The sequence below is a fragment of the Mustela putorius genome, unplaced genomic scaffold (assembly GCF_011764305.1).
Source record: "Mustela putorius furo isolate JIRA1106 unplaced genomic scaffold, ASM1176430v1.1 tig00003846_pilon_pilon_pilon, whole genome shotgun sequence".
NCBI classification, from domain to species: domain Eukaryota; kingdom Metazoa; phylum Chordata; class Mammalia; order Carnivora; family Mustelidae; genus Mustela; species Mustela putorius.
This window is the reverse complement of record NW_025421999.1, coordinates 17,853,470-17,877,849: the sequence shown is the minus strand read 5'-3', so window position 1 is coordinate 17,877,849 and position 24,380 is coordinate 17,853,470. Positions and strand designations below refer to the sequence as shown.

Sequence of the window (24,380 nt, the reverse complement as noted above, 5' to 3'; positions counted from 1 at the left end):
AATTGGCATATTTGTTTATTTCTCAATTTGTGAAAATGTCCTTAATTTGTTGATGTAGCAAACAAATTTCAACTCTGATTGCTATGCAAAAGAACAGAAGATAATCTGCACACAGGCAACATGCTATATATGAAAAAATTACTAACTGAACTACAGGTATTAAATACTGAAAAAAGTTAACAGTTTATTATAATTTATTTTATTTAACAATCTAGGAAGTTTGCAGCCATCAGCAGTTCCAGTGCAATTTCAGGTGCAATTGGGAATTCAGGAATCTCTGTGGAGCTGTTAGTGTAGCGAACCTTGTAGGTAAAATACATGCATACTTTTGATAGTACATGTGAAGGAATCTCTCTAAAATTGACTTCATTAGTTTCGTTCTCAGCAAACTGACCTGTAAAAGAAAAGGAGTATGTTTGTTACAGGATGAATGAATTCACATGTTGAGAAGTCCTAACTCTCAGTACTTCCAAAAGTGACCATATTTCGAGACAGGCACTTCCTCCTCCCTGCTCTTTTTTTTCTGTTCAGAAAACATTTTAAAAATACGGAATGCTTCACAAATTTGTGTATCATCCTTGCATAGGGGCAATACTAATCCTCTCTATATTATTCCAGTTTTAGTATAGATGCTGCTTAATGACTCATGGATGGGGTCTTTGAAGAGGTAATTAAGACAAAAAACAGGATTATTAGAATGGACCCTAATCTAATATGACAGGTAACCTTTTAAGAACAGGTGGTTAAGTCAAAGCCACACAGAAGGAAGAAAATGTGAAGAACACAGGGAGAAGTCAGCCATCAGAGCAAGGAAGAGAGGCCTCAGAAGAAACCCTACCGATACCCTGATCTCAAATTCCTACCCTTCAGAATTATGAGAAAGTAAACTTCTATTGTTTAAATCACTCTGTCCAAGGTACTTTGTTACAGCAGTCTTAGTAAACTAATACAATGTGAAAAGAATGAACCCAACTAGCATCAAAAGAAAGACATAATTGATTTGAGTATAAATATAAAAAAAATTTATTAAGATTGCAAATGAGATTAATCAAGACTGAATTTTAAAATTCTAATTTTCTTCCAGGACTTTGGACACTTTAGCTTTTCCTAAGAATCATGGTGGCATGATTAAGTGAGGGTGAACAGGATACAAAAAAAGACAAATCTTTTAGAAGATTCAGTTTAAGGAATCAAATCTTTATGGATCATTAGGAGCCCTGTGCTATATGGAGTTGCCAGGTAAAAATAGATAATAAATATAATACTATTTAAAAGCATTTTTAAAAAGATTTTATTCATTTATTTGACAGACAGAGATCGCAAGTAGGCAGAGAGACAGATAGAAAGAGAGGGGGAAGCAGGCTCCCTGCTGAGCAGAGAGCCCCGACTCGGAGCTCGATCCCAGGACCCTGGGATCACAATCTGAACCAAAGGCAGAGGCTTAACCCACTGAGCCACCCAGGTGCCCCTAAAAGCATTTTCTTAAGAAAGCAAACCTACTGTGTCCCCTTTTAGTTTTCAAAATTTTGATTATGTTAGTGAGAGCTCCTCATAAGATACTTCCCTTTGTTTTAGTAACACTTTATAAACTTTTTTAATGATCTCAAAATTTCTTTAGCTATATAGAGATTATAGTATTTAGCATTTATAGGAAGAAAACAGGTTCTTAGCAGTCTAGGACTAGCATTGTATAGTCAATATAAAAGGGAAAAATGCTAAGAATGTAGGTTTTTTTTTTTTAAGTTTTCTAATAACGGTCTACTGGTTGGGGGGTGGGGTGGGAAGAAAGGAGAGCAGGACTGAATGAAGAATTAATTCATAGCAATGAGGTAAATTTTGGTTTGTCAATGACTAAAACTCTCTTTCTTGCATGAAATATTACCAACAAACAGTAAGCTTTTATTTATTTATTTATTTTAAAAATTTATTTGAGGAAGAGAGAGATCTCAGAGGGAGAGGGAGAAGCAGGCTTGCCACTGAGATCTCAGGACCCTGAGATTATGACCTGAACCGAAGGCAGACGCTTAACTGACTGAGCCATTCAGGTGCCCAGTAAGTTTTGATATTAAATAAACATTAGGGTTTTTTGAGGTAAAAATCATATAACATAAAATTAACCATTTTAGAGTATACAATTCAATGTACGTTCATGATACTGTGCAACCACCACTGCTATGCAGTTCCAAAACATTCTCATCATCCCAACATAAAAGCCCATACCCTTTAAGCAGTTCCTGTCCATTTTCCCATCCCCAGCCTCTGGCAAATGCCAATCTTTCTGTCTCTATGGATTTATTCTGGATATTTTATACAAATGGAATCATATAAATGCAACTTTTTATATCTGGCTCCTTTCACTTATCATATTTTGAAGGCTGCATGTATTAGTACTTCATTCCTTTTGATGTAAGCATTAGTTTTGGGCTGCAGATAAACTAAAGGAGATCAAGCTTACAAAAACCAAATATCTTTTAATATTATTAACTAAAATTTATTAACTTCCATGACCTTGGTTTTCTAAGTACATCCAAGCTCTATCCAGTATAGAAGTCCAAAAGTAATTCAACCTATGAACAATGAGTACTGGTAGCAACCAAACTGGCGTTCCTAAGTACTATTTTCCACTATAAGAAAACAGCTCTTTGGAAAAATGTCTGTTTTCATGATTAGAGAATAATTTTTTTAAAAAAAGATTTTATTTATTCATTTGACAGACAGAGATCACAGGTAGGCAGAGAGACAGGCAGAGAGAGAGGAAGGGAAGCAGGCTCCCTGCTGAGCAGAGAGCTTGATTCGGGGCTCGATCCCAGGACCCTGGGATCACGACCCAAGCCAAAGGCAGAGGCTTTAACCCACTGAGCCACTCAGGTGCCCCAGGATTAGAGAATAATCTATTAAATGAGCTTGAAAGGGGTGTCTGGGTGGCTCAGACCATTTAGTAGCTGCCTTTGGCTCAGGTCATGATCCCAGAATTCTGGGATCAAGCCCCATGTCAGGCTCCCTGGTCCATGGAGAGCCTGCTTTTTCCTCTCCCTCTGCCTGCTGCTCCACCTGCTTGTATTCTTTCTCTCTCTGTGTCAAATAAATAAAATCTTTAAAAAAAATAAAAAGACAACAAAAAAAAATGAACCTGAGAAATCTTGTTATTACAGAAAGTAGTACAGCTATCCAAGACTACCAGAGCCATGTCAAAAGGACATGAGACCAACCTGATGTGGCTCCTTCTGGCATAAAAATGGAACAAATGGTACAATTTGAGCACCAGTGAGAAAGACTGCACTAGATTAAAAAGCATCAAATAATAAAAAGTCACAAGTTGAAAATGAGACACAAAAAAATCCAAACAAAACCCAAAATACTCTTTGCTACTACAGGATGCTGAAGAATCATTTCATTACACTGAAAAATTATATGTAAAGGGAAAAAAAAGCATTTATTTTTTCTTTGCTCTTCAGAGTTATATTTCAGGATAACCAAATAGTTCTTTATAATAAGAATTCTAACTAATAAATGCAGAAGAAATTTTAAGAATTAGAAAAGCACTGTTTTGTAATTCCAAATGAAGTAAATCTCAGCAATAATTACAATGAACACTAAAAGCATTATATGGAAATCTGACCACAGACTGTTCATAGATCAATCAGCTTGCTAACCCTGGAACTCACTTATCAATCTCAACATCACTAAAAGATTGAGGCAACAGGAATAGAATGGTACCACCTATAAAGTATTCTTGCCTAGAAAAATGAACTGGATTCTAATCAAGCCTCTAGAGTTGTAATTATAAACTTACAAGATGAAATATTAAATCTAATTTAGATGTGGACATTTTACAAATAACCGTGTTTCACCATAAAATTCATGGTCTGAAAAAAAGGGAGAGTCCTGGGGAACTTTCATAGATTTTGCAAGTCAAATGACACTAGCAGGGAATAATCAGCCTGAAATACTCATAGAAAAATGGTAACAGATGAAAATAAGATTGGCAAAACATTGATAAAATTGAAGGTGGATGATGGGTACATGGAAATGTATTATACTACTCTACTTTTGTGTGTGTTTTAAAATCTCCATAGTAAAAAATACAGACAAGGAATTACAAGTGACCTCAAATAAAAACAACCAACAAAACTAAAAGGCAACATATGGAATAGAAGATACTTATAAATGACATACCTGACAAAGGTGAATAACCAAAATATATAAAGGACTTATAAAACTCAACACCCGAAAAACTGAATAATCTAATTAAAAAACGGACAGAAGACATGAATACACATTTTCCCAAAGAAGACACAGATGGGGGCATCTGGGTGGCTCAGTGGGTTAAGCCTCTGCCTTTGGCTCAGGTCATGATACCAGGGTTCTGAATCAAGCCCCGAGTTGGGGGAGCTCTGTGGAGCTCTCTGCTCTGTGGGGAGCCTGCTTCCTCCTCTCTCTGCCTGCATCTCTGCCTACTTGTGATCTCTCTCTGTCAAATAAATAAATACAAATCTTAAAAAAAAAAAAAAAAAAAAAGACACAGATGGCCAACAGACACATGAAAAGATACTCAATATCCCTCATTATAAGGGAAATGCAAATAAAAACTACAATGAAGTATCACATCTGTCAGAATGGCTAAATTCTGGGTGGTTCAGTCAGTTAAGCATCTGCCTTCAGCTCAGGTCATGATCTTAGGGTCCTGAGATCAAGCCCCCACTGGGCTCTCTGCTCAGCGGGGAGCTTGCTTTTCCCTCTACCTCTGCCTGCCGTTCTGTTTATTTGTGCTCACATGCTCCCTCTCTCCCTAAAAAAAAAATCTAAAAAAATAAAAAAAAAGAATGGATAAAGTCAACAACATAATAAACAACAGGTGTTGGCAAGGATTTGGAAAAAGGGGACTCTTTTTGCACTGTTGGTGGGAATGCAGACTGGTACAGTCATTCTGGAAAACAGTATGGAGGTTCCTCAAAAAGTTAAAAATAGAACTACCTTATGATCAGCAACCGCACTACTATGTTTTTACCCAAAGAATACAAAAATACCAATTCAAAGGGATACATGCATCCCAATATTTATAGCAGCATTATTTACCACAGCCAAACTATGGAAAGAGTCCAAGTATCCACTAACTAATAAATGGATAAAGATGTGGTATGTGGTGTGTATTTGTCTATGTGTACACACACACACACACACACACACAAACTGGACTATTACTCAGCCATAAAAAATTAAATCCTGTCATTTGCAATAACACAGATGAAGTTAGAGTATTATGCTAAGCAAAATAAGTTAGAGATAGAAAATACCATACTATTTCACTCTTGTATGGAATTTAAGAAAAAAACCAAACGAGCAAAGGGGGGGAAAAGTAGAGAGGCAAAGCAAGAAACAGACTCCTAACTTCAGAGAACAAACTGATGGTGACTAGAAGGGAGGTGGGTAGGAGGATGGGTTAAACAGGTGATGGGAACTAAGGCATGTACTTGTGATGAGCACTAGGTGTTGTATGGAAGTGCTGAATCACTGTATTGTACACCTGAAACTAGTATCATGCTGTACAGTAACTAACTGGAATTTAAATCAAAACTAAAAACAAACAAACAAACAAACAAACAAAACACAAAACAAACAAAAAAACCCCAATACAAACAAGGGACCTCAAATAGCCAAAACAATCTTGAAAAAGTAAGATAAAATTAGAGGCCTCACACTTCCCCATTTCACAGCTTACTCCAAAGCTACAGTAATGGAAATACTGTGGCATTAGCACAAGAATAAATCAATGGAATGGGGCACCTGATAGGCTCAGTGGGTAGAGCATGCAACTCTTGATGTCAGGGTTTTGAGTTCAAGCCCCACACTAAGTGTAGAGATGACTTAAAAAAAAAAAAAAAGAAAAGAAAAAAAAGGACTCTCAATGCAAGAGAGTTGAGAACCCATAAATAAACCCATATAGCTATGGTTAACTTATTTTCAATAAGGTGCCAAGACCCTTAAATGGGGGAAAAAATAGTCTCTTTAACAAATGGTACTGGGAAGCCCGTGTAAGAAGGAATGAGGCTGAGTCATTACCTCACACCATATACAAAAATTAACTTAAAATCAAAGACCTAAATCTAACAGCTTAAATCACAGAACTGTGGAGGCCTGGGTGGCTCAGTTGGTTAAGGTCTGCCTCTGGCTCATGGCATGATCCCAGGGTCCTGGGACTGAGTTCAGCAGGGCTCCTTGCTCAGCAGGGAGCCTGCTTCTCCCTCTCCCTCTGCCTGCTGCTCCCCTTGCCTGTGCTCTCTCTGTCAAATAAATAGGTAAAATCTTTAAAAATAAATAAAATCATAGAACTGTTATAAGAAAGTATTTGTAAATGATGTCTAATAAGGGGTTAGGGTCCAGAATTTATGAAAAACTCTATGACTAGTAACAAAAAGACTCACAGCAGAACTGAAAAATATTTAACAGATTTGAATAAACATTTCTCCAAAGATGATATGCAAATATATAGCAAACACCAGAAGCGATGTTCAGCATTTCCCTAACAAGTCCTTAGGGAAATGTTAATCCAAAATACAATGAAGAGTGCCTGGAAGGTTCAGTCAGTTAGGCATCTGACTCTTGGTTTCCGCTCAGGTCATGATCTCAGGGTTTTGAGACTGAGCCCTGCATTGGGCTCCATGCATAGCGGGGAGCCTGCTTAAGATTCTCTCTCTTCCTTTCCCTCTGCCCCTTCCCTTGCTCATGCTCTCTCTTAAATAAATCAATCTTGAAACAAAATACTAGGAGAGGGGTGCCTGGGTGGCTCAGTGGGTTAAACCTCTGCTCTGCTCAGTGGCTTAAGCCAGGGTCCTGGGATCAAGCCCTGCATCAGGCTCTCTGTTTAGCAGGGAGCCTGCTTTGCCCTCCTCCCCCTCTGTCTGCCTCTTTGCCTACTTGTAATCTCTCTCCCTCTGTCAAATAAATAAATAAATAAAAATCTTAAGGAAAAAACCCAAAAATAAAAAACAGGAGAAACCACTTCACACCTGTTCGGATGGCTAGAATCAAAAAATAGGAACATAAATGTCAGTGAAAATGTGGAGAAACTAGAATACTCATACAATGGTGGTAGGAATGTAAGATGGTGCATCTACTGTGCATTTTGGTAGTTCCTTCAAAAGTTGAACACAGTATTGTTCATGCTCTAGAAAATTCCAAGCCTCAAAAAAAAAATTTCTTTGAGGTAAAAAAAAAATTATCTTAAAGGAACAAAGAAAGAAAGAAAGAAAGAAAGAGAATGTTAAGAATAGATGTTTGGGAAGTGGTAACTTCTAAAAAAATAAACTGTATATGTAATTATGAGCACAAATCACCAATAGTGTCCTTCTGTGGTGAGGAGATTAACGATGGTAACTAAGGTAGGGAAAAGAGCCCTTCCTAGGAGGGGTTCCTGAGTTCCTGAAAACAGGAACTGGCAGAAATCAATTTTTCCAAAGCAACATAATCATGCAATAATGTGAGAACAGTTATTGTCTCATTTAATGTTATGAGTCACTTAATTCAAGTAAAAACACATTAATAGTGAAGATTTATTAACAGAAAAGAAAGGAATGTACCTACCTGGGCCACTCAACATGGCTTTTATTGTTCCGGATGTTAGTGCATGTTCTCTTTTTACAATAAATTCATGACCATCCGAAGATATCAATTTGACATACATGGCATCAGGGCCTTCACACCCACCATAGGTTTTCTCTTCTCCATCTAAAGTAAATGATTTTTCAATCACAAAATTAAAAATAAATAGGTTTACCAAGGTTAGTATTTGACTAACTCAAAAGAGAAACATTTCTGGATGGTAACACCTACCAAGATTTTAAGATTTTTTAACTCTTTGTTTTATTATTACCTGAACACATTCCAATGTCAGAATAAATTACATTCAAGGATGTTACTTTGGATAAAAATTTACCAGTATTCTTCAAGGAAGTATTAACATTTTTTTTTTTTTTGTGAACACAGCAACATGTCCAAATTTGAAAGCTTAAACAAATTTTCAAATAGTAAAACTTTAAATCATGGGGAATACTCATGTTTAACATAAGATGTATTATGTACATTTATGAAAGAATGTATGTCATATGATTTCAACTTCTCTGACAAAGCTGCTAATTCTTAAAGTTAGGGCTTCTCTTTAATCAGAATCTTTACTCTTGATCCATAAAAATAATGATCAAAAGCTTTTATTGCTGATTTTAAATGACTACATGACTGAAGTAAGGAATATAGACAAATACCAGTCTTTGAAATTCAAAGTAGAGGTGAGGAGATAGTGTAGATGTTAACTCTACTGCCAGCTACCCTCACTGCCACCACACTAGCTTCAGCCACAGTAGCTAGCTCAATATAACTTTTTTGGGAATATGTATTTTTTGTATATCCTTTTAAGAGCTTTCTAACACCTATAACTTACACAGAAAATTTTAATTTTTATGATTACAAATATCCGAAAGAAAATATCTTCAGGCTTATTCTAAAAATTTAAAATTTTTAGAATAACAAAAGAAGCACAGAGGATAAAGTATTCAAGCTACAAAGATCCATTTATTTATTCATGTTAATAGTTAATTTAAAAATCCCTCAAATTAAGATTAACAAATATAAAAATCATTTATGTACTACTGCTGCCTAAAATGTCTAATCTGAATCTAATCAGGAGTAAACATTCAGATAAATCTAAATTTTAAAGTGTCATGAAAGACTTCACTCCTCATGTCCCCCAAAGTAGGGAACTACTTAAAAGAGACTAAAGAAACAAATTAACACAGTAAGTGATCCTTGATTGGATCCTGGATATAAAACACAGGGATACCTTGGAGATACTCAGTTCTAGACCACACAATAAAGCAACTAACTCAAAGGTGTGTCAAATGAATTTTCCAGTTTCCCAGTGGATATAAAAATGTTATGTTTACAGCATACTATAGTCTATTAAGTTTGCAGTATCATTATGTCTAAAACAAAAATGTTTATACCTTAATTTAAAAATACTTTATTGGGCGCCTGGGTGGCTCAGTGGGTTAAGCCACTGCCTTCGGCTCAGGTCATGATCTCAGGGTCCTGGGATCAAGTCCCGCATCGGGCTCTCTGCTCAGCAGGGAGCCTGCTTCCCTCTCTCTCTCTGCCTGCCTCTCCATCTACTTGTGATCTCTCTCTGTCAAATAAATAAATAAAATCTTTAAAAAAAAAAAAAAATAAATAAATAAATAAATAAAAATACTTTATTGCTGGAGCGCCTGGGTGGCTCAGTGGGTTAAAGACTCTGCCTTCGGCTCAGGTCATAATCCCAGGGTCCTAGGATCAAGCCTTGCATCAGGCGCTCTCCTCAGTAGGGAGTCGGCTTCCTCCTCTCTCTCTGCCTACTTGTGATCTCTTATTGTCAAAAAATAAATCTAATCGTAAAAAAAAAATTCTTTCTTGCTAAAAAATGCTAACCACTGTCTGAGTTTTCAGTGAGTAGTAACCTTTTTGCCAGTGGAGGGTCCTGCTTTAATGCTGATGGTCACTGAATGATCACGGTTGTGGTTGCAGAAGGCTAGGGTGGCTGTGGCAATTTCTTAAAACAAGACAAAAGAGAAGTCTGCTGCATTGATTAACTCTTTTAGGAACGATTTCTCTGTCGCATGTGATGCTGTTTGACAGCATTTGATCCACAGAACCTCTTTCAAAATCAGAGTAAATCCTCTCAGACCCTGCCATTGCTTTATCGACTAAGTTAATATCCTAATTCCTTTGTTGTCATTTCAACAGTCATCACAGCATCTTTACTAGGAGTAGATTCCATCTCAAGAAACCACCTCCTTTGCTCTTCCATTCGATGCAACTCATCCATTCAAGTTTGACCATGAAACTGCAGCAATTCACTCACATCTTCAGGTTCCACTCCTGATTCTAGTTGTTGCTGTTTCTACCACATCTGCATTTACTTCTTACACTGAAGTCCTGAACCCCTCAAAGTCATCCATGAGGGCTGGAATCAATTCCTTCCACAATCTTGTTGATATGTTGACCTCTTTCCATGAATCATATGTATTCTTTTTTTTTTTAAGATTTTATTTTTATTTATTTGACAGAGATACAGTGAGAGAAGGAATGCAGGCAGGGGGAGTGGAAGAGGGAGAAGCAGGTTCCCTGCCCAGCAGGGAGCCTCATGGCTCCATCCCAGAAATGACCTGAGCTGAAGGCAGAAGCTTAAGGACTGAGCCATCCAGGCACCCCAGGTTCACATGTATTCTTAATGGCATCTAGAACGGATGAATCTTTTCCAGGTTTTCAGTTTACTTTGCCCAGATGCAGCAGAAGAATCATCAACTGTGGCAGCTATACCTTACGAGATAGATTGCTTAAGTAATAAGAGTAGGCTTAAAATATTCAGTAAACCATGCTGTAAACAGATGTGCTATCATCCAGGCTTTGTTGTTCCATTTATGAAGCACAGGCAGAGTAGATCTAACATAATTCTGGGCTCTAGAATTTTTGGAAAGGTCAGTGAGCACTGGCTTCTACTGAAAATCACCAGCTGCATTAGTCCCTGACAAGAGTCAGCCTGTCCTTTGAAGATGTGAAGCCAGGGACTGAATTTTCTCTCTAGCTATGAAAGTTCCAGATGGCATCTTTTTCCAATACGAGGTGTTCCACCTCCATTGAAGATCTGCTGTTTAGCGTAGCCATCCTCATTAATTACCTTAGCTGGATTTGGGAAACTTGCTGTAGATTCGGCATCAGCACTTGCTGCTTTACCTTCAGTTTTATGTCACAGAGACAGCTTTTGTCCTTAAGCCTTATGAGCCAGCTTTTGCTAGCTTCAGACTTTTCTTTTACAGCTTCCTCAACCTCTCTCAGCCTCCACAGAATTGAAGAGTCAGGGCCTTGCTATTGATTAGGCTTTGGTTTAAGGAACTGTTGTGGCTGCTTTGATCTTCTATACAGACCACTCAGACTTTCTCCATCAGTGATAACTCTGTTTTACTTTTTTATTATTCACCTGTCCACCAGAGTAGCACTTTTTATTTCCTTCAAGAACCTTTCTTTTGCATTCACACCCTGGCCAACTGTTTGGCACAAAGGGCATAGCTTTCAGCCTGTCTCAGCTTTTGACATGCTTTCCTCACTAAGTTTAACCATCTCTTGCTTTTGACTGAAAGTGAGAGAAGTATTTCACCTGAATACTTAAAGGTCATTAATTAGCCTACTAATTCATTAATTAACCTAATTTCAATTTTCCTGTCTTAGGGAATAGGGTGGTCTGAAGAAATAAAGGAAGACCTGGCTGGTGCAGCAGTGAGAACACATACAGCATGTATTGATTAAGTTCCCCATCTCTGTGGGCACAGTTCATGGGATGTCACAACAACTACCATAATAACATCAAAGATCACTGACCATCATAACAAATATAATTAATAGTGAAAAAGTGAAATATTGTGAGAATTACCAAAATGTGAGAGATATGAAATGAGCAACTGCTGTTAGAAAAATGGGACCAACAGATGTGGTCCACACAGGGTGGCCACAAATCTTCAATTTGTAAAAAAAAAAACCAAAAAAAAAAAACCAACACGCAGTATCTGCAAAACGCAATACGAAGCACAATAAAACAAGGTATGTCTATAACATACTTGCTATAAAGAACACTACTGACACAACTGGGAAATTCTGAATGTGGACCTAATTATGAGAAGCCTACCCCAGTATTTAGGTGTGAAGTGAAATGGTACAGAAAAATACGCATGTGTGTGTATATGGGTATATAAATATAACACACACAAGGAAAGCAAATGTGGCAAAGCATTAGCAATCACTGAAGGCTACATAGTGTATCATTTCTGCAATTTTTCATAATAAAAAGCTGGGAGACTCATAAGGATGCAAGTAACTTGTAAATTATAGACTACTCAAGCATACAAATATTTAGCAGGTTTTGCCCATCTCTTAGGAAATAAAAACAATTTTCAATTAAATTTATAATTCTTGCATTTTTTGCAAGAATTTAAAGCACTTTTTATGTTTGTTGGGAAAGTTTCTAATTTAAGTTGCTATTACTTACTAGGAATCACAAATTATACTTGGCCCAAAATATTACTTATCTGCCTTTCAAAAATAAATACAGGCATACCTTTACTGTGCATTGTTTTATTGTGTGTTTGCACTTTTTACAAACTGAAGGTATGTGGCTACCCTGCACTGAACAAGTCTGCTGGTGCCATTTTCCAATAGCACTTCTCACTTTGTGTCTGTGTCATGTTTTTGTAATTCTGGCAATACTTCAAACTTTTCATTATTGTTTTTGTTATGGTGATCTGTGATGACTCACTAAAAGCTCAGATGATTAGCATTTTTTGGCAATAAAGTTAAATAAAATAAATAAATAAATAATAAATTTAAATAAAAATTTAATTAAGGTACTATACATCTATTTTTACACATAATGCTACTAGACTATAGCACAATATAAACCTAATTTTTACAAACAGGAAACCAAAAAATTCATTTGACTTGCTTTATTGCTGTGGCCTGGAATCAAACCCACAGTATTGCTGAGGTATACCTCTGGTAAACAAATGCTGTGGATTTAACTAATTTTAATCTAGTCTGATCATTTTTTTACTTGCATTCACCAATGTAAAAGGTCTATCTTTGAGGAAAAAAAACCAGCTTCTACTAGTTGAAATATAAAATTACTTTATATAACTTACCCATTATGTTCTTATGAAATTCTACTTTACTTCCACAGGAACTTTGGTAGTTTCCTGAAAATATAACAACACTATTTTAAGATTAATTCTGGAGTAATATGTTTTCACCCATTACTATTTAACGTCCTTGGTATTACAAATTCAAGGACTCTCTCTGCTATGTAAGAGTTTCCCAGCCACCATTAATATGGAACAGTATCAAGTTTCTGAACATCTGAGAAAAGATGATCACCTTCAGAGTAGTAGTCTAAACATAGATTTGTTTTTTTCCCCCCTTAACTATTGTGAAAATTATTTAAAAATACAGATGTTGTTCCTTAAGAGTTGAACTGAACTTGAAGGAGACTGCTGGCCTTAATCATCTCTTTGTATATTTATATCTACTAGATAGTAGTGGAAACTAAGGCACATATTTGCTGAATGAATGACAATATGATAAATCCAAGGACATGATGTAGCCTTCATAAAAGGGCTTGTCCTTGTCTTATAAAAAAAAGTGTGGCATTTATAATGCATTTTACTGGGCCATCCTTGATGCAAAAGGTTATCAAAGTTCTGAAATTTAACAGCGAAGTGGTAGCAAATCTTTACTATTTTAAGAAATTTTAAAAGTTTTTAGACGTTTTTATTTATTTGAGACAGAGAGAGAACACAAGCAGGGAGGAGGATCAGAGGAAGAGGGTGTAGAAGACTCCCCACTGAGCAGGGAGCCCAGTGTGGGGCTCAATACCAGGACCCTGAAATCATGAGCTAAAGGTAGATGCTTAACTTAATGAACCACCCAGGTATCCCGAGAAATCTTAAATCTTACGAAATAAGATGAATGCTAAAGGAAAAGGGCTCATGTTGAATAATTTTAATTTTCATATCATTTTTTCAAGGAGCATTTCACTTAAACCAATATATTTATGTTATTAACAGGAAAAGATCCTGTTCTGTGAGAAATCCCTAACCAGAATTTTATTCTAGCTTTAAAGAAAGGGCCAAGAAAATGAACCATAACATTTTAGAGCAGGAAAGAAACCTGGAGATAAACTGTGTAATCCCTCCTCTTAAAAGTGGTAGCATCACTAACGTATATGGGGGCTGAATGATTTGTTCCAGGTAATGACAGAGTGAAGTAGGAATCAAATCTATTAGTCTAGAATACCAAGCATGGAGGGGAATATTTAAAGTACCATATCTAATAAGAGGTAAGGGCAACAGCGGCAATGTTACATCATTACCAACAATTTGAGGGGCTAATGAGTGGTAAACATCGCCTTACATGACTTGCGTACATTATTTTAAAATAACACTTACACAAGGGAATTATTATTCCCACTTTAGAGGTGAAGAAACAGTAAGAGGTTGCCACTGGCTTAAAGCTTCTACAGCTTACGTGGCAGCATAAGGATTTAAAGCTAGGTAGGTTTGCTTTAGAGCAAACACCACTTTCCATTATTCCATATTACCACGGTAAACAATTCTGGCTCCCATTAAAACTTTTCTACTACTGTTAAGAGCTGCTCATACAGATCCTTAGATATTTATCTAAAACTTAAACAGTACTATGTCACTTTATAAGAAGAATAGTAAACAAAAATTCATCGGTCATTATTATTTTTTTCTGTTCACTGCTTTGTAATCTTTCTTCTAAAAAAAAAAAAACGAAAAAGGAAAGTGCTAGAAGAACTTCAAGTGCCAAGTTTCTATCTGGAAAATCTCTAGAGCAAAACATCTAGGACGTTTATTTAACTAGCAGTAGCTAAGCAACCATGCAAAGTCACATCTTAGAAGCCCTCTGGGTAGCAACAGCTTCTCTATAGACTTCTTAATATAGTAAATCAATCTCACCATTTATATGACAAAGGTGGAGAAGGGACTCACTAAGAAAACAGTAAATTAACATTAACAGTTAAAAGTAAATCCTAATTCTTATGTAGAAGTTAAAAATATTTAAAATACGATTAAATCTGGAATATCTATAGACATCCAAGTTTGGGGTTAGAAAATCTCAGTGTAAGCATTTGATCTCTTCTATACCTGAGGTCTGGAAATTTGAATTAGTATGTAGAGGCAGTGTTTGAACAGTAAGCTGAAAATAGTTCTAGGCAGAAGATAAAGCATGAACAAAAAGTCCTTGGATGTTATTCTGCTTTTACAGTGTTACATATGAACATTACTCTTTTAGAGTTTTTTATTTTTTAGTAACAAACAGAAATTCTAGATGAGGCTAGCAGCTACACTGAAATCAGTTTTGAATCTAGTATCACTGAACACTGAAAAGATCTTTGAACAGTCCATCCTTTGAATTTGAAATGCTATCATTATCATTTACTATATTATCACAGGAATTTCTAGACTATATTCTGTCTCACTAATCTTTTTATATCTGACCAAAATATTCACTATTTTCACTATAATAGTGTGATAAACATATTTGCTAAATATCTCATGTTTTGCTAAAGTCTCATTTTATCATTACACACTTCCTGTTTGGTGGACTTTTGGTACTTTACAGTTTTTATTATGAATGCCCTCTGTTTTCCCATTATATTTTCTGAAAGATTATTGCTGGTGTTTTTAAAAAAAGCTTTTAAATCCATTAAAAGTTGATTTTGTATCCCATCATCTTTGCAGAACTCTCTTATTAGTACTAACAGTTTTTCAATTGATTTGTTTGGATTATTAAGCAGATGACAGCAACAGCTGCAAATCTATTCTTTTTATCTTTCTTTTTACATTGGCTATTTACTTAGAAAAAGTAAGAAGGTTAGGTGTCTGACATTACTCACAAAAGTATGCTATGGATTAAAGAACCAAATATAGAAAAATAGAAGAAAAAATGCAAATAACTCATAGACCTGTACAAAAATGCTTGATCCCAACAGTAATCATGGAACATGCAAACTAAAACATTAAGATGTGTTAAGAATCAAGTGTTGGAGGAGAGGGAAAAAGGGAAATACTAAATAAACAGCACAACAGTTTTTGGAGGGCAACAGCAGAATCATCAGAAGGCTAGCGATTATTGGTATCTACTTTAAAAAAACACTAGCCTTGTGTGCAAAGGCAAGTAGAAGGATACGGACTATAATAGTATACAAATGAAAAACTGAAAATATGCTAAAAAAAGTTCATCAATTAGGGAACGAACTATATAGAAATAGTGTCTATAATTATTAATATTTACTAGGAGTGGTGAAAAGGAAAAAGTTAAATCTATGGGTGTAACAACATGGAATTACCACCAGGATAAACTTAATTTTTTATAAAAAGCAGATTAGAATGATAGGTATAGTTTGGTGTTATTTATGTAAAGTAAGTGGTTTCTTGCCTATTAGTCATATTTTCTGCAGAATACATAAAATGCACCAAAATACATGTTTAAAAGTGTAAATTATTAGAAAACTGTTTTTTTTGAAAACTATGATTTTAAATTAGATTTTACTTATGTATTTACTTATAAAAGATTTTTATTTATTTGACAGAGAGACACAGTGAGAGAGGGAATACAAACAGGGGAGTGGGAGAGGGAGAAGCAGGCTTCCCATGGAGCAGGGAACAAGATGTGGGGTTTGATCTCAGGACCCCGGGATCATGACCTGAGCCGAAGGCAGACGCTTAACGAATGAGCCATCCAGGCGCCCCTATTTATTTATTTTTAAAGATTTTATATGAAAGAGAGCAAGTGAACGAGCACAAGTAAGGGGGAGGGACAGAAAAAGAGGGAGAAGCAGACTTGCAGCTGAGCAGAGAGCCCCACAACGGGGCTCAATGACCTGAGCCAAAAGGCAGACACTTGAATGAGCCGCCCAAGTATCCCTAAATTTCTTTTTTATTTTTAAGATTTTATTTAAGTTGTGAGAGAGAGAGAGAGAGAGAGAGAGAGAGAGTGCAAGCAGGGTGAGCAGCAGTCAGAGGGAGAAGCAGGCTACTTCTTACCGATGTGGGACTCGATCCTAGGACCTGGCCGAAGGCAGATAGTTAACACAACCAGCCACCCAGGCATCCCCCTAAATTTGATTTTTATTTATTTATTTATTTTTTAAAAGATTTTATTTATTTATTTGACAGAGAGAAATCACAAGTAGATGGAGAGGCAGGCAGAGAGAGAGGGAAGCAGGCTCCCTGCTGAGCAGAGAGCCCGATATGGTACTCGATCCCAGGACCCTGAGATCATGACCCGAGCTGAAGGCAGTGGCTTAACCCACTGAGCCACCCAGGCGCCCCTAAATTTGATTTTTAAACAAAAACAAATAGGGACACTTGGCTGGCTCAGTTAGAAAAGCATGTGACTCTTGATCTCTGGGTTGTGAGTTTGAGCCCCATGTTTGGTATAAAGATTACTTATATAAATAAATATTTAAAAAAGGGGGGCACTTTGGTGGCTGTCAGGTGTGATCTTGGGATCGAGCCCTGCATGGGGCTCTGTGCTTGGGATTCTCTCTCCCCCACATCCCCTCCCCCAACTCACTCTTGTGAGCAGCTGCGCGCTCTCTCTCTCTAAATAAATCTTTTTTTTTTTAAAGACCATTATGAATTTTTTTTTCTTTAAAGATTGTATTTATTTACTTATTTGATAGAGAGCTTGGCGGGGGGAGAGACAGCACAAGCAGGCTGAGCAGCAGGGAGAGGGAGAAGCAGGCTCCCTGCTGAGCAGACAGCCCCATGGGGCTTTATCTCACAACCCTGGGATTGTGACCTAAGTAGAAGGCAGACACTTAACCAACTGAGCCACCCAGGTGCTCCATAAATAAAATCTTAAAAACAAAACAAAACAACAAGAAGTGTAATAGAACCAAGCAGCTCATAAGGGAACAATGGTCAGCCTGATGATTAGTTCTTAACTCTGTAAAAACCAGGATTAATTTGGAAAACAAAGTAATACAAATGGACAGAAGTTAGAAGGTAATTCCAGTTTATCAGAAGACATCAAACTATCCTGCCCAGGATGTCCTTATAGTGTCACTAGATTTATGGCTCTCAAGAGGAGTTAAAATTCTCATTCTGGCCTCTTTTAACACAACAATACCCCTATATTTAGTTCTTGTGTAAGCAGTTTTTTTTTTTTTTTTTAAGATTTTATTTATTTATTTGACAGAGAAAGATCACAAGCAGGCAGAGAGGCAGGCAGAGAGAGAGGAGGAAGCGGGCTCCCTGCTGAGCAGAGAGAGAGCCCGATGCAGGGCTCGATCCCAGGACCCTGAGATCATGACCTGAGCCGAAGGCAGCGGCTTAACCCACTGAGCCACCCAGGCACCCTTGTGTAAGCAGTCTTAATACTTTTAGCAAATGGTACCCTCCCCCATTTTTCCTCCACTGTGGAATTCATAGTTTTTTTCACTATTAGATGTAAATGCTTGTTTCTCTTTTTAGATATATTTTGTCTTGCTTACTAGCTTGATGTTTCCACAAGGCAAGGAGGTCCTTTCTCTTTGTGACAAAGATAATCGATACAAGGTAATTATGTGGTAATGTTAACAATGTGAAGCTTCATACAATAATGTTATCTGCCACTGACACAGATAGTACTATTCTGAGCTTTCTAACAGAATAAAGTTATTCAATGATACACTGTTTTTTTTACCAAGATTGATTATGTTTTTGTTTTCCCATGATGCTGGCATTCTTTCTAGGAAAGAAATATTTAAGTTGATGGAAATATTTTGGGCTATACTGAAGGGAGGGAGTGACTAAAGAAGGAGACAGTATTCTAACTTTCACAATAACATTTAGTCAATATGAATTCTAATTCTGAAGACAATTTTTATTTTAAAGACTTCGAGGACATAGTCACATTTTATGAAATTATGGTTACTAAAAAAACATCAGTCTTCACAATTTTGCACCGACTATCATAAACTGCGAATTAAATGCAAGAAGCATGTGTTCCTGTACATGATTTCTGGAATTTTATGTTTCCTAGAACTAAATCAGTTATCTGAAAATGTTTGTTTGATAATGTCCTCAAATCTCCTAGGGTTAAAACTTGTTCCCAAACACCCAAGTTGAAGAACAAGTTTTGTTCTCAGTGGCAGTCTACAGTACATCAAAGAGGGCAGTTCTTCGCTTTTACTAAGGGAGTCTATCAGGTCCTTTAAAGTAAAAGCACTGACCACAATTTCCGATCTGTTTTTGATGGTTAACAATTAGTCATGGCCTAATCGTCCTAAATGATCAAGTTTTTATTACTAGAATAATGACTCAACTAGGAATACTCAGTAATCAACTATATTATAATATTTCATTAGCAGGGCTTGGTTTCTAAAAACAAGCCCTCTGCCTGTCATCAACTGTGGGGCTTTAGGGATCTTGATTAGCAGAGATCTGATATTTGAGAACTCTATTTTAGACTGGCCATAAATGATCAATCAAAAATATTTTTATACAGGGTGGTGCAGACCACAACAATCATTACACTGATGTTAAGTGGTCTCCAGATCACTGGGAATGAAGGTTCTTGATTATTTATGTTTTGGTAAGTTATAGCTGTTTCATGTCAATTTACAAGTGGCAAAATGATAAACAAGACTTTCGTAAATCCTTATACTGGATTCCTAAGTATTAATCCAAGAAATAATCTGCCCACAAAATACCTTTTACAAAAATGTTCACACAGAAATTTTACCCAAAATAAATGAGAAGCCTGACGACACACAGGCTGTGATCTATCTGTGCAGAGGAATACCATTCACAACAAAAAGGAATGATCTACTGATACACAAGACATAGGTGAATACCAAAAATATTATACTGAATGGAAAAACAAAAAAGGTACACACTACATTATTCCATTTATATGAAATTCCAGAACAGGCAAAATGAACTTATGGTGAACTTATTGCTGCTTCTGGAGGAATGATTGGGAAGAAGCATGAGGCAACTTTCTGGAAAATTAAATGGTACACTGAGCATTCCAAGATACGTTAATCAGATCTCAATTAAAAGAATAAGGTTAGAGTAAGATTTTTAAGAAATTTATTATTTTTCTTAAATTTAGATATCAATTCAAGTGGTTTTTCTGTCTCATTAACCTTTCAAAAGATACTTATGCTAATAATTTAAACTGACCCAAATTCTCTAGGTTTGGAGAAACTAATAGATTGGGAGTAGGATTTGGGGAGTCCTAAAGAAGTAAATCTGGAACTATGAAACTTTTAAGTGAACAGCCACAAAAAGAAAGTAGCTTTTGATCTGGGTCTCAATGGATGGAGGTGTTTTTACCAAGCAGAACCGGAAGGAGAGGGAGATCCAGGCAAAATAAACAGTATGAGCCAAATCAGGAGAGGGGTGGGGAAGGCATGTACACAAAGCCACAGTGTCACTGCAAGTCCACATCTGAATTTCTACTCTCCAAATTTCTATCTTGAGACCCTGATAGGTTAAAGTGATAAGACTCCTGTTTATCTCTCAAACACAATGGACTAAACTGTCTAAAAGTTCCTTTCAGCACCACCATTTCATGTTAATACTCATCTGAAATTCCCCCTCCCTCTACCAATGCCTATAATTCCCAATTTCCCATCTTTATTAAACAGAGTTGTTGCCCTCAAACAGCACAGGGCTCCAGACTGCTACATGCTTCCATGGAGTCTGTCTGCCTCACCCCTGTAAACTACCTAACCTCTGTCTTAGACAATGATCTTCAAACTCCTTTGTTTTCGGTTAAAAAGGTTTGAACAAATATTCCCACTATGTAATATCTAATTATAGATTCTAAATACTATAAAATCCTAGTAAACAATCCTCCTAGTAAACTAGTTTTTCTACTCTGAAAAAATCCTAGCTTCTCCTAAATCTCCAATACCTTCTCCTCCTCCTTGCCCTGACAACTTATTTTATCAAGAAAACAGAAAGATTATCACTTCAATTGCCTTGTTTTTCCATCTTCGTCCTACCTGCGTCTATATACCATACACCCTGTCCACCCTCCTGTTTCAAAAGTTGAATAAAAAAGGGATGCCTGGGGGCGCCTGGGTGGCTCAGTGGATTAAGCCGCTGCCTTCGGCTCAGGTCATGATCTCAGTGTCCTGGGATCGAGCCCCGCATCAGGCTCTTTGCTCAGCGGGAGCCTGCTTCTCTCTCTCTCTGCCTGACTCTCCGCCTACTTGTGATCTCTCTCTCTGTCAAATAAATAAATAAAATCTTAAAAAAAAAAAAAAAAAAGGGATGCCTGGGTGGCTCAGTGGGTTAAGCCTCTGCCTTCAACTCGGGTCATGATCTCAGGGTCCTGGGATTGAGCCCCGCATCCGGCTCTCTGCTCTGTGGGGTAACTGCTTCCTCCTCTCTCTCTCTCTCTCCCTGCCTCTCTGCCTACTTGTGATCTCGGTCAAGTGAATAAATAAAACCTTAAAAAAAAAAAAAAAGATGGAATAAAAAACCATCCTTCCAGGGCGCCTGGATGGTTCAGTTGTTAAGTGTCTGCATGCGGCTCAGGTCATGATCCCAGGGTCCTGGGATCAAGCCCTGCATCAGGCTCTCTGCTCAGCAGGAAGCCTACTTCTCCTTCTCCCACTTCCCCTGCCTGTGTTCCCTCTCTCCTTGTGCGTCTGTCAGATAAATAAAAAATCTTTAAAAACCAATCAACCAACCAAAACCATCCTTCCTATTCAAGGCCAACCTTTCCACTTAAGCACACCTCTCTGAGGACTTTGGGCTGTTATTATTCCCATCAGCACATCAAAATGCTACATAATCACTACCATTCACTTCTTAACCCACTCTGATCAGACTTCTGGCCCACTAGTACATTCAAGGGGCTCATCTTATTTCTATTACTTTACTTGCTTTCATGGTGAATTTTTAATCCTTATCTAACTCTTAGTTGGGTTTTATAGATGACTACTCCCCTCCTTCCCCGAACAGCTTCTTCCCTTAGTATTACAGATGCCATACCCTCCTGGCTTTTCTGCTTCCATCCCTGCTTGCTGCTCCCAGTCATCTGCCCTCTTCTCCATTAATCCTCTCCACTTGATGTCCTCTAGTCCACAGGCTTAAATATTACCCATTAAAAATGACCCCCAGGGGCACCTGGCTGGCTCAGATGGTTAAGTGTCTGCCTTCAACTCAGGTCATGATCTCTGTGTCTTGGGACTGAGCCCCAAAATGGGCTCCCTGCTCAGTGGGGAGTCTGCTTCTCCCTCTCCCTCTGCCTGTGCTCTCTCTCAAATGAATAAATAAAATCTTAAAAAAAAAAAAAGACCCCCAGATAATCTTCCTTCCTAGCTTGACTTTACCCCTGAGTAACAGTTGTGGATCTCCAACTTGCCTACTTGATAATAATTATGAAAGTCCTCATTTATTCCTATACAAAACTCTCAATTTATTCCTCAGAAATCAGTGTATTCCGTATTTCAGTAAATGGTACTACTGTTCACCCAGATGCTCAGGCAAAATAGTTAATTCTCAATTTTTTTTCTGTCCTGGGGTGAAGGCAAGACCTACCTGGCTCCATCTTTAATTATACTCCAGATCACACCATTCCTCACAAACTTTTACCTTACATCTCTAGTTCAAGCTACCACTTCTCAATTGGACTACTACAAGCCTCCATAGGAACTCGTTTCCTTACTTTCCTCCAACTGGTCTATTTGCCACCTAGTAAGTAGTCATCAAGAACAGAAATCAGGTATCATTCCCCTGCACAAAATCCTCTAATGCCCTCTCATTACAAACAGAAAAAGGACTATAAAGTTGTAATTATTCAGACTTAGCTAAGTACTCTATTTTATTTCTCATCATTCTTATTTAACTATGCTCCACCTATACTGTATATTGGCCATTTTAGTATCATAATAGGTTAAGTTCATTCGTTTCTTAAAGTCTTTAGATTTATACATATACATTATACATTTATAGTTACTGTTATCTTAAAAGCTCTTCCATATTCCCTGAGAGAGGCAGGTCTTCCTTGTTCACTCCCCTATCAAAATTAGACACCCCTACCCTAATCACCTAATTTGACTCAACATAACTCTAATCTTGACCTAATTTCTTCACATTTATCACCACTTGAAACTATATTTGCTTATATATATACTTATTGCATCTCCTCTCTTTCCCCAAGCTCCACGAAGGCAGGCCTGGTAAAATAGCTAGCATATAGCAGGTGCTCAACAAGTATTTCTTGAGTGAATGGTACTATTATTATCTTAGTCACCAAGGCTTGAAATTTCAGGCATCACTCCATGGGCTTTTCCTGATCTTACTTAATAATGGAAGAGTAAATCCTTATTAACAACTAAAATCCATGTACACTTATCAGTATAAATGCAAAAAGCTTCCAGATTACTTAATAGTACTGAAAAATCTGTATTAAAAAAACCAAACACCCAAAAAGCACTTTATAAGGTACACTCAAATGTTACTTTAGAGCTTGATATACAAGGCTCACTATAACTTCTGCTACTGTCTAATTACGTTACAGAATTATTATAAAGGTAATGAAACTGGCATCTACAAGGTGAAATAAACATACTTATAAAAATATATATTTTGAAATGGTAGTTACTAGTTTAATTTCATACTTAGGGAAAAAAAATAATAGCCATTAAAAATTAAACATGAACGCAAGATCACCACTGGCAATAAATAAATATCCACCATGAGAGGGCTCAGAGCTGTTTCCTTACCATTTTGTTTCCAGAATGAATGAATCCATGTGTGAACTGTAATCTTTCAACATCATGAATTACAAATATAATGTAAACGAGATCATCTCGTTTATCATCTTAGTCTACTAAACAGAAAAGGAAACAACTATTTGAGGATCAAAAAGCGATTTAGCAGTTTGAAAAAAAGGATTTTAAAACTCAAACTAAAGGATTTCGGTTGTTTTCTACACAAACCTGAAAAAGTAAAATGCAAAGTAGAAATGCTCGCACGAATGGCATGAACTTTACAACTGTATCTTACGAAAGAGATTTCAGTTCCATAAGATAAACTCAACGGCCACTGTACTAGATACCTTTCAGACAAAACTGGAAAGCAGATGCACGACAGTCCCAAACTATCAAGTCGGGCACAGATCGTCCGACAAGTTGCCCAGAAGGTAAACGTCCCGGGGTCCTGCCGCTGGAAAAAGAGGGCTGCGACTGTGAGAGTCACTCCTCTGACTGGGGACCGACTCCAAAAAAAGGACGCATCTGAGTGCACACGGGGAAAGCAGAAAGGAAGGGCGACTGGGCTGCCATGCTCCTAACTCCACCCTCCCGGCGCTCAGCCCCGGGAAGGCCCAGACTCGCTGGCCGCCGCCCCTCCTTTCGCCCTCTCCCGAGCCCACCAAGCAGCGCCTAGAAAGGTCCCGCCGCCCTCTTCTCCCCTCCCCCAAACCAGGAGCTGAGAAGGCCCGGGGAGGTTAAGAGCTTCCGTTCCTTCCCCGCCCAAATGGGAAGGGGTGGATCGCGAGCGCGCCCAGTACGAGCCTGCCTTGTCTCCCACGCGGATCCGGAGTTCCGTTCCCACCCCAGCCCGAGACTCACTCGTCAGTCCTGCAGCCACGACAGCCACCGCGCCGGGTCCCCGCGCACCGCCACAGCCCCTACTCCAGGGCCACCCCCCCACCCCAGCTGCCTGCCGCCGTGGGTTCCGGGGCAGTTAAAGGAATCACTTCCGCCGGGTCACGGATGCTTTCTGCGACGCGCGGGAGATTGGTACCTGGTGAGGCGGGGACGCCGTCTG

General features: G+C 37.7%; 1 protein-coding gene and 1 non-coding gene across 4 annotated transcripts; both read right to left on the bottom strand.

Moving 5' to 3' along the window:
• Nucleotides 1-24,380, bottom strand: ELOC (elongin C). 3 transcript variants are annotated; one of them, XM_013061391.2, is made up of 4 exons: nt 24,357-24,380; nt 12,717-12,770; nt 7,582-7,725; nt 1-394 (listed from the first exon to the last, which is right to left on the bottom strand). In XM_013061391.2, exons 2-4 carry the CDS (start codon nt 12,718-12,720, stop codon nt 204-206), a joined length of 339 nt encoding a protein of 112 aa, XP_012916845.1. In that variant the 5' UTR covers nt 12,721-12,770; nt 24,357-24,380; the 3' UTR covers nt 1-203. The 3 variants fall into 3 exon arrangements, with proteins under 3 accessions (XP_012916845.1, XP_004762394.1, XP_004762395.1); XM_004762337.3 differs by lacking the exon at nt 24,357-24,380 and adding an exon at nt 24,182-24,325; XM_004762338.3 differs by lacking the exon at nt 24,357-24,380 and adding an exon at nt 23,668-24,065.
• LOC123387203 lies at nt 542-648 on the bottom strand. Its single transcript, XR_006601529.1, has one exon. It is a non-coding gene; the product is annotated as a U6 spliceosomal RNA (small nuclear RNA).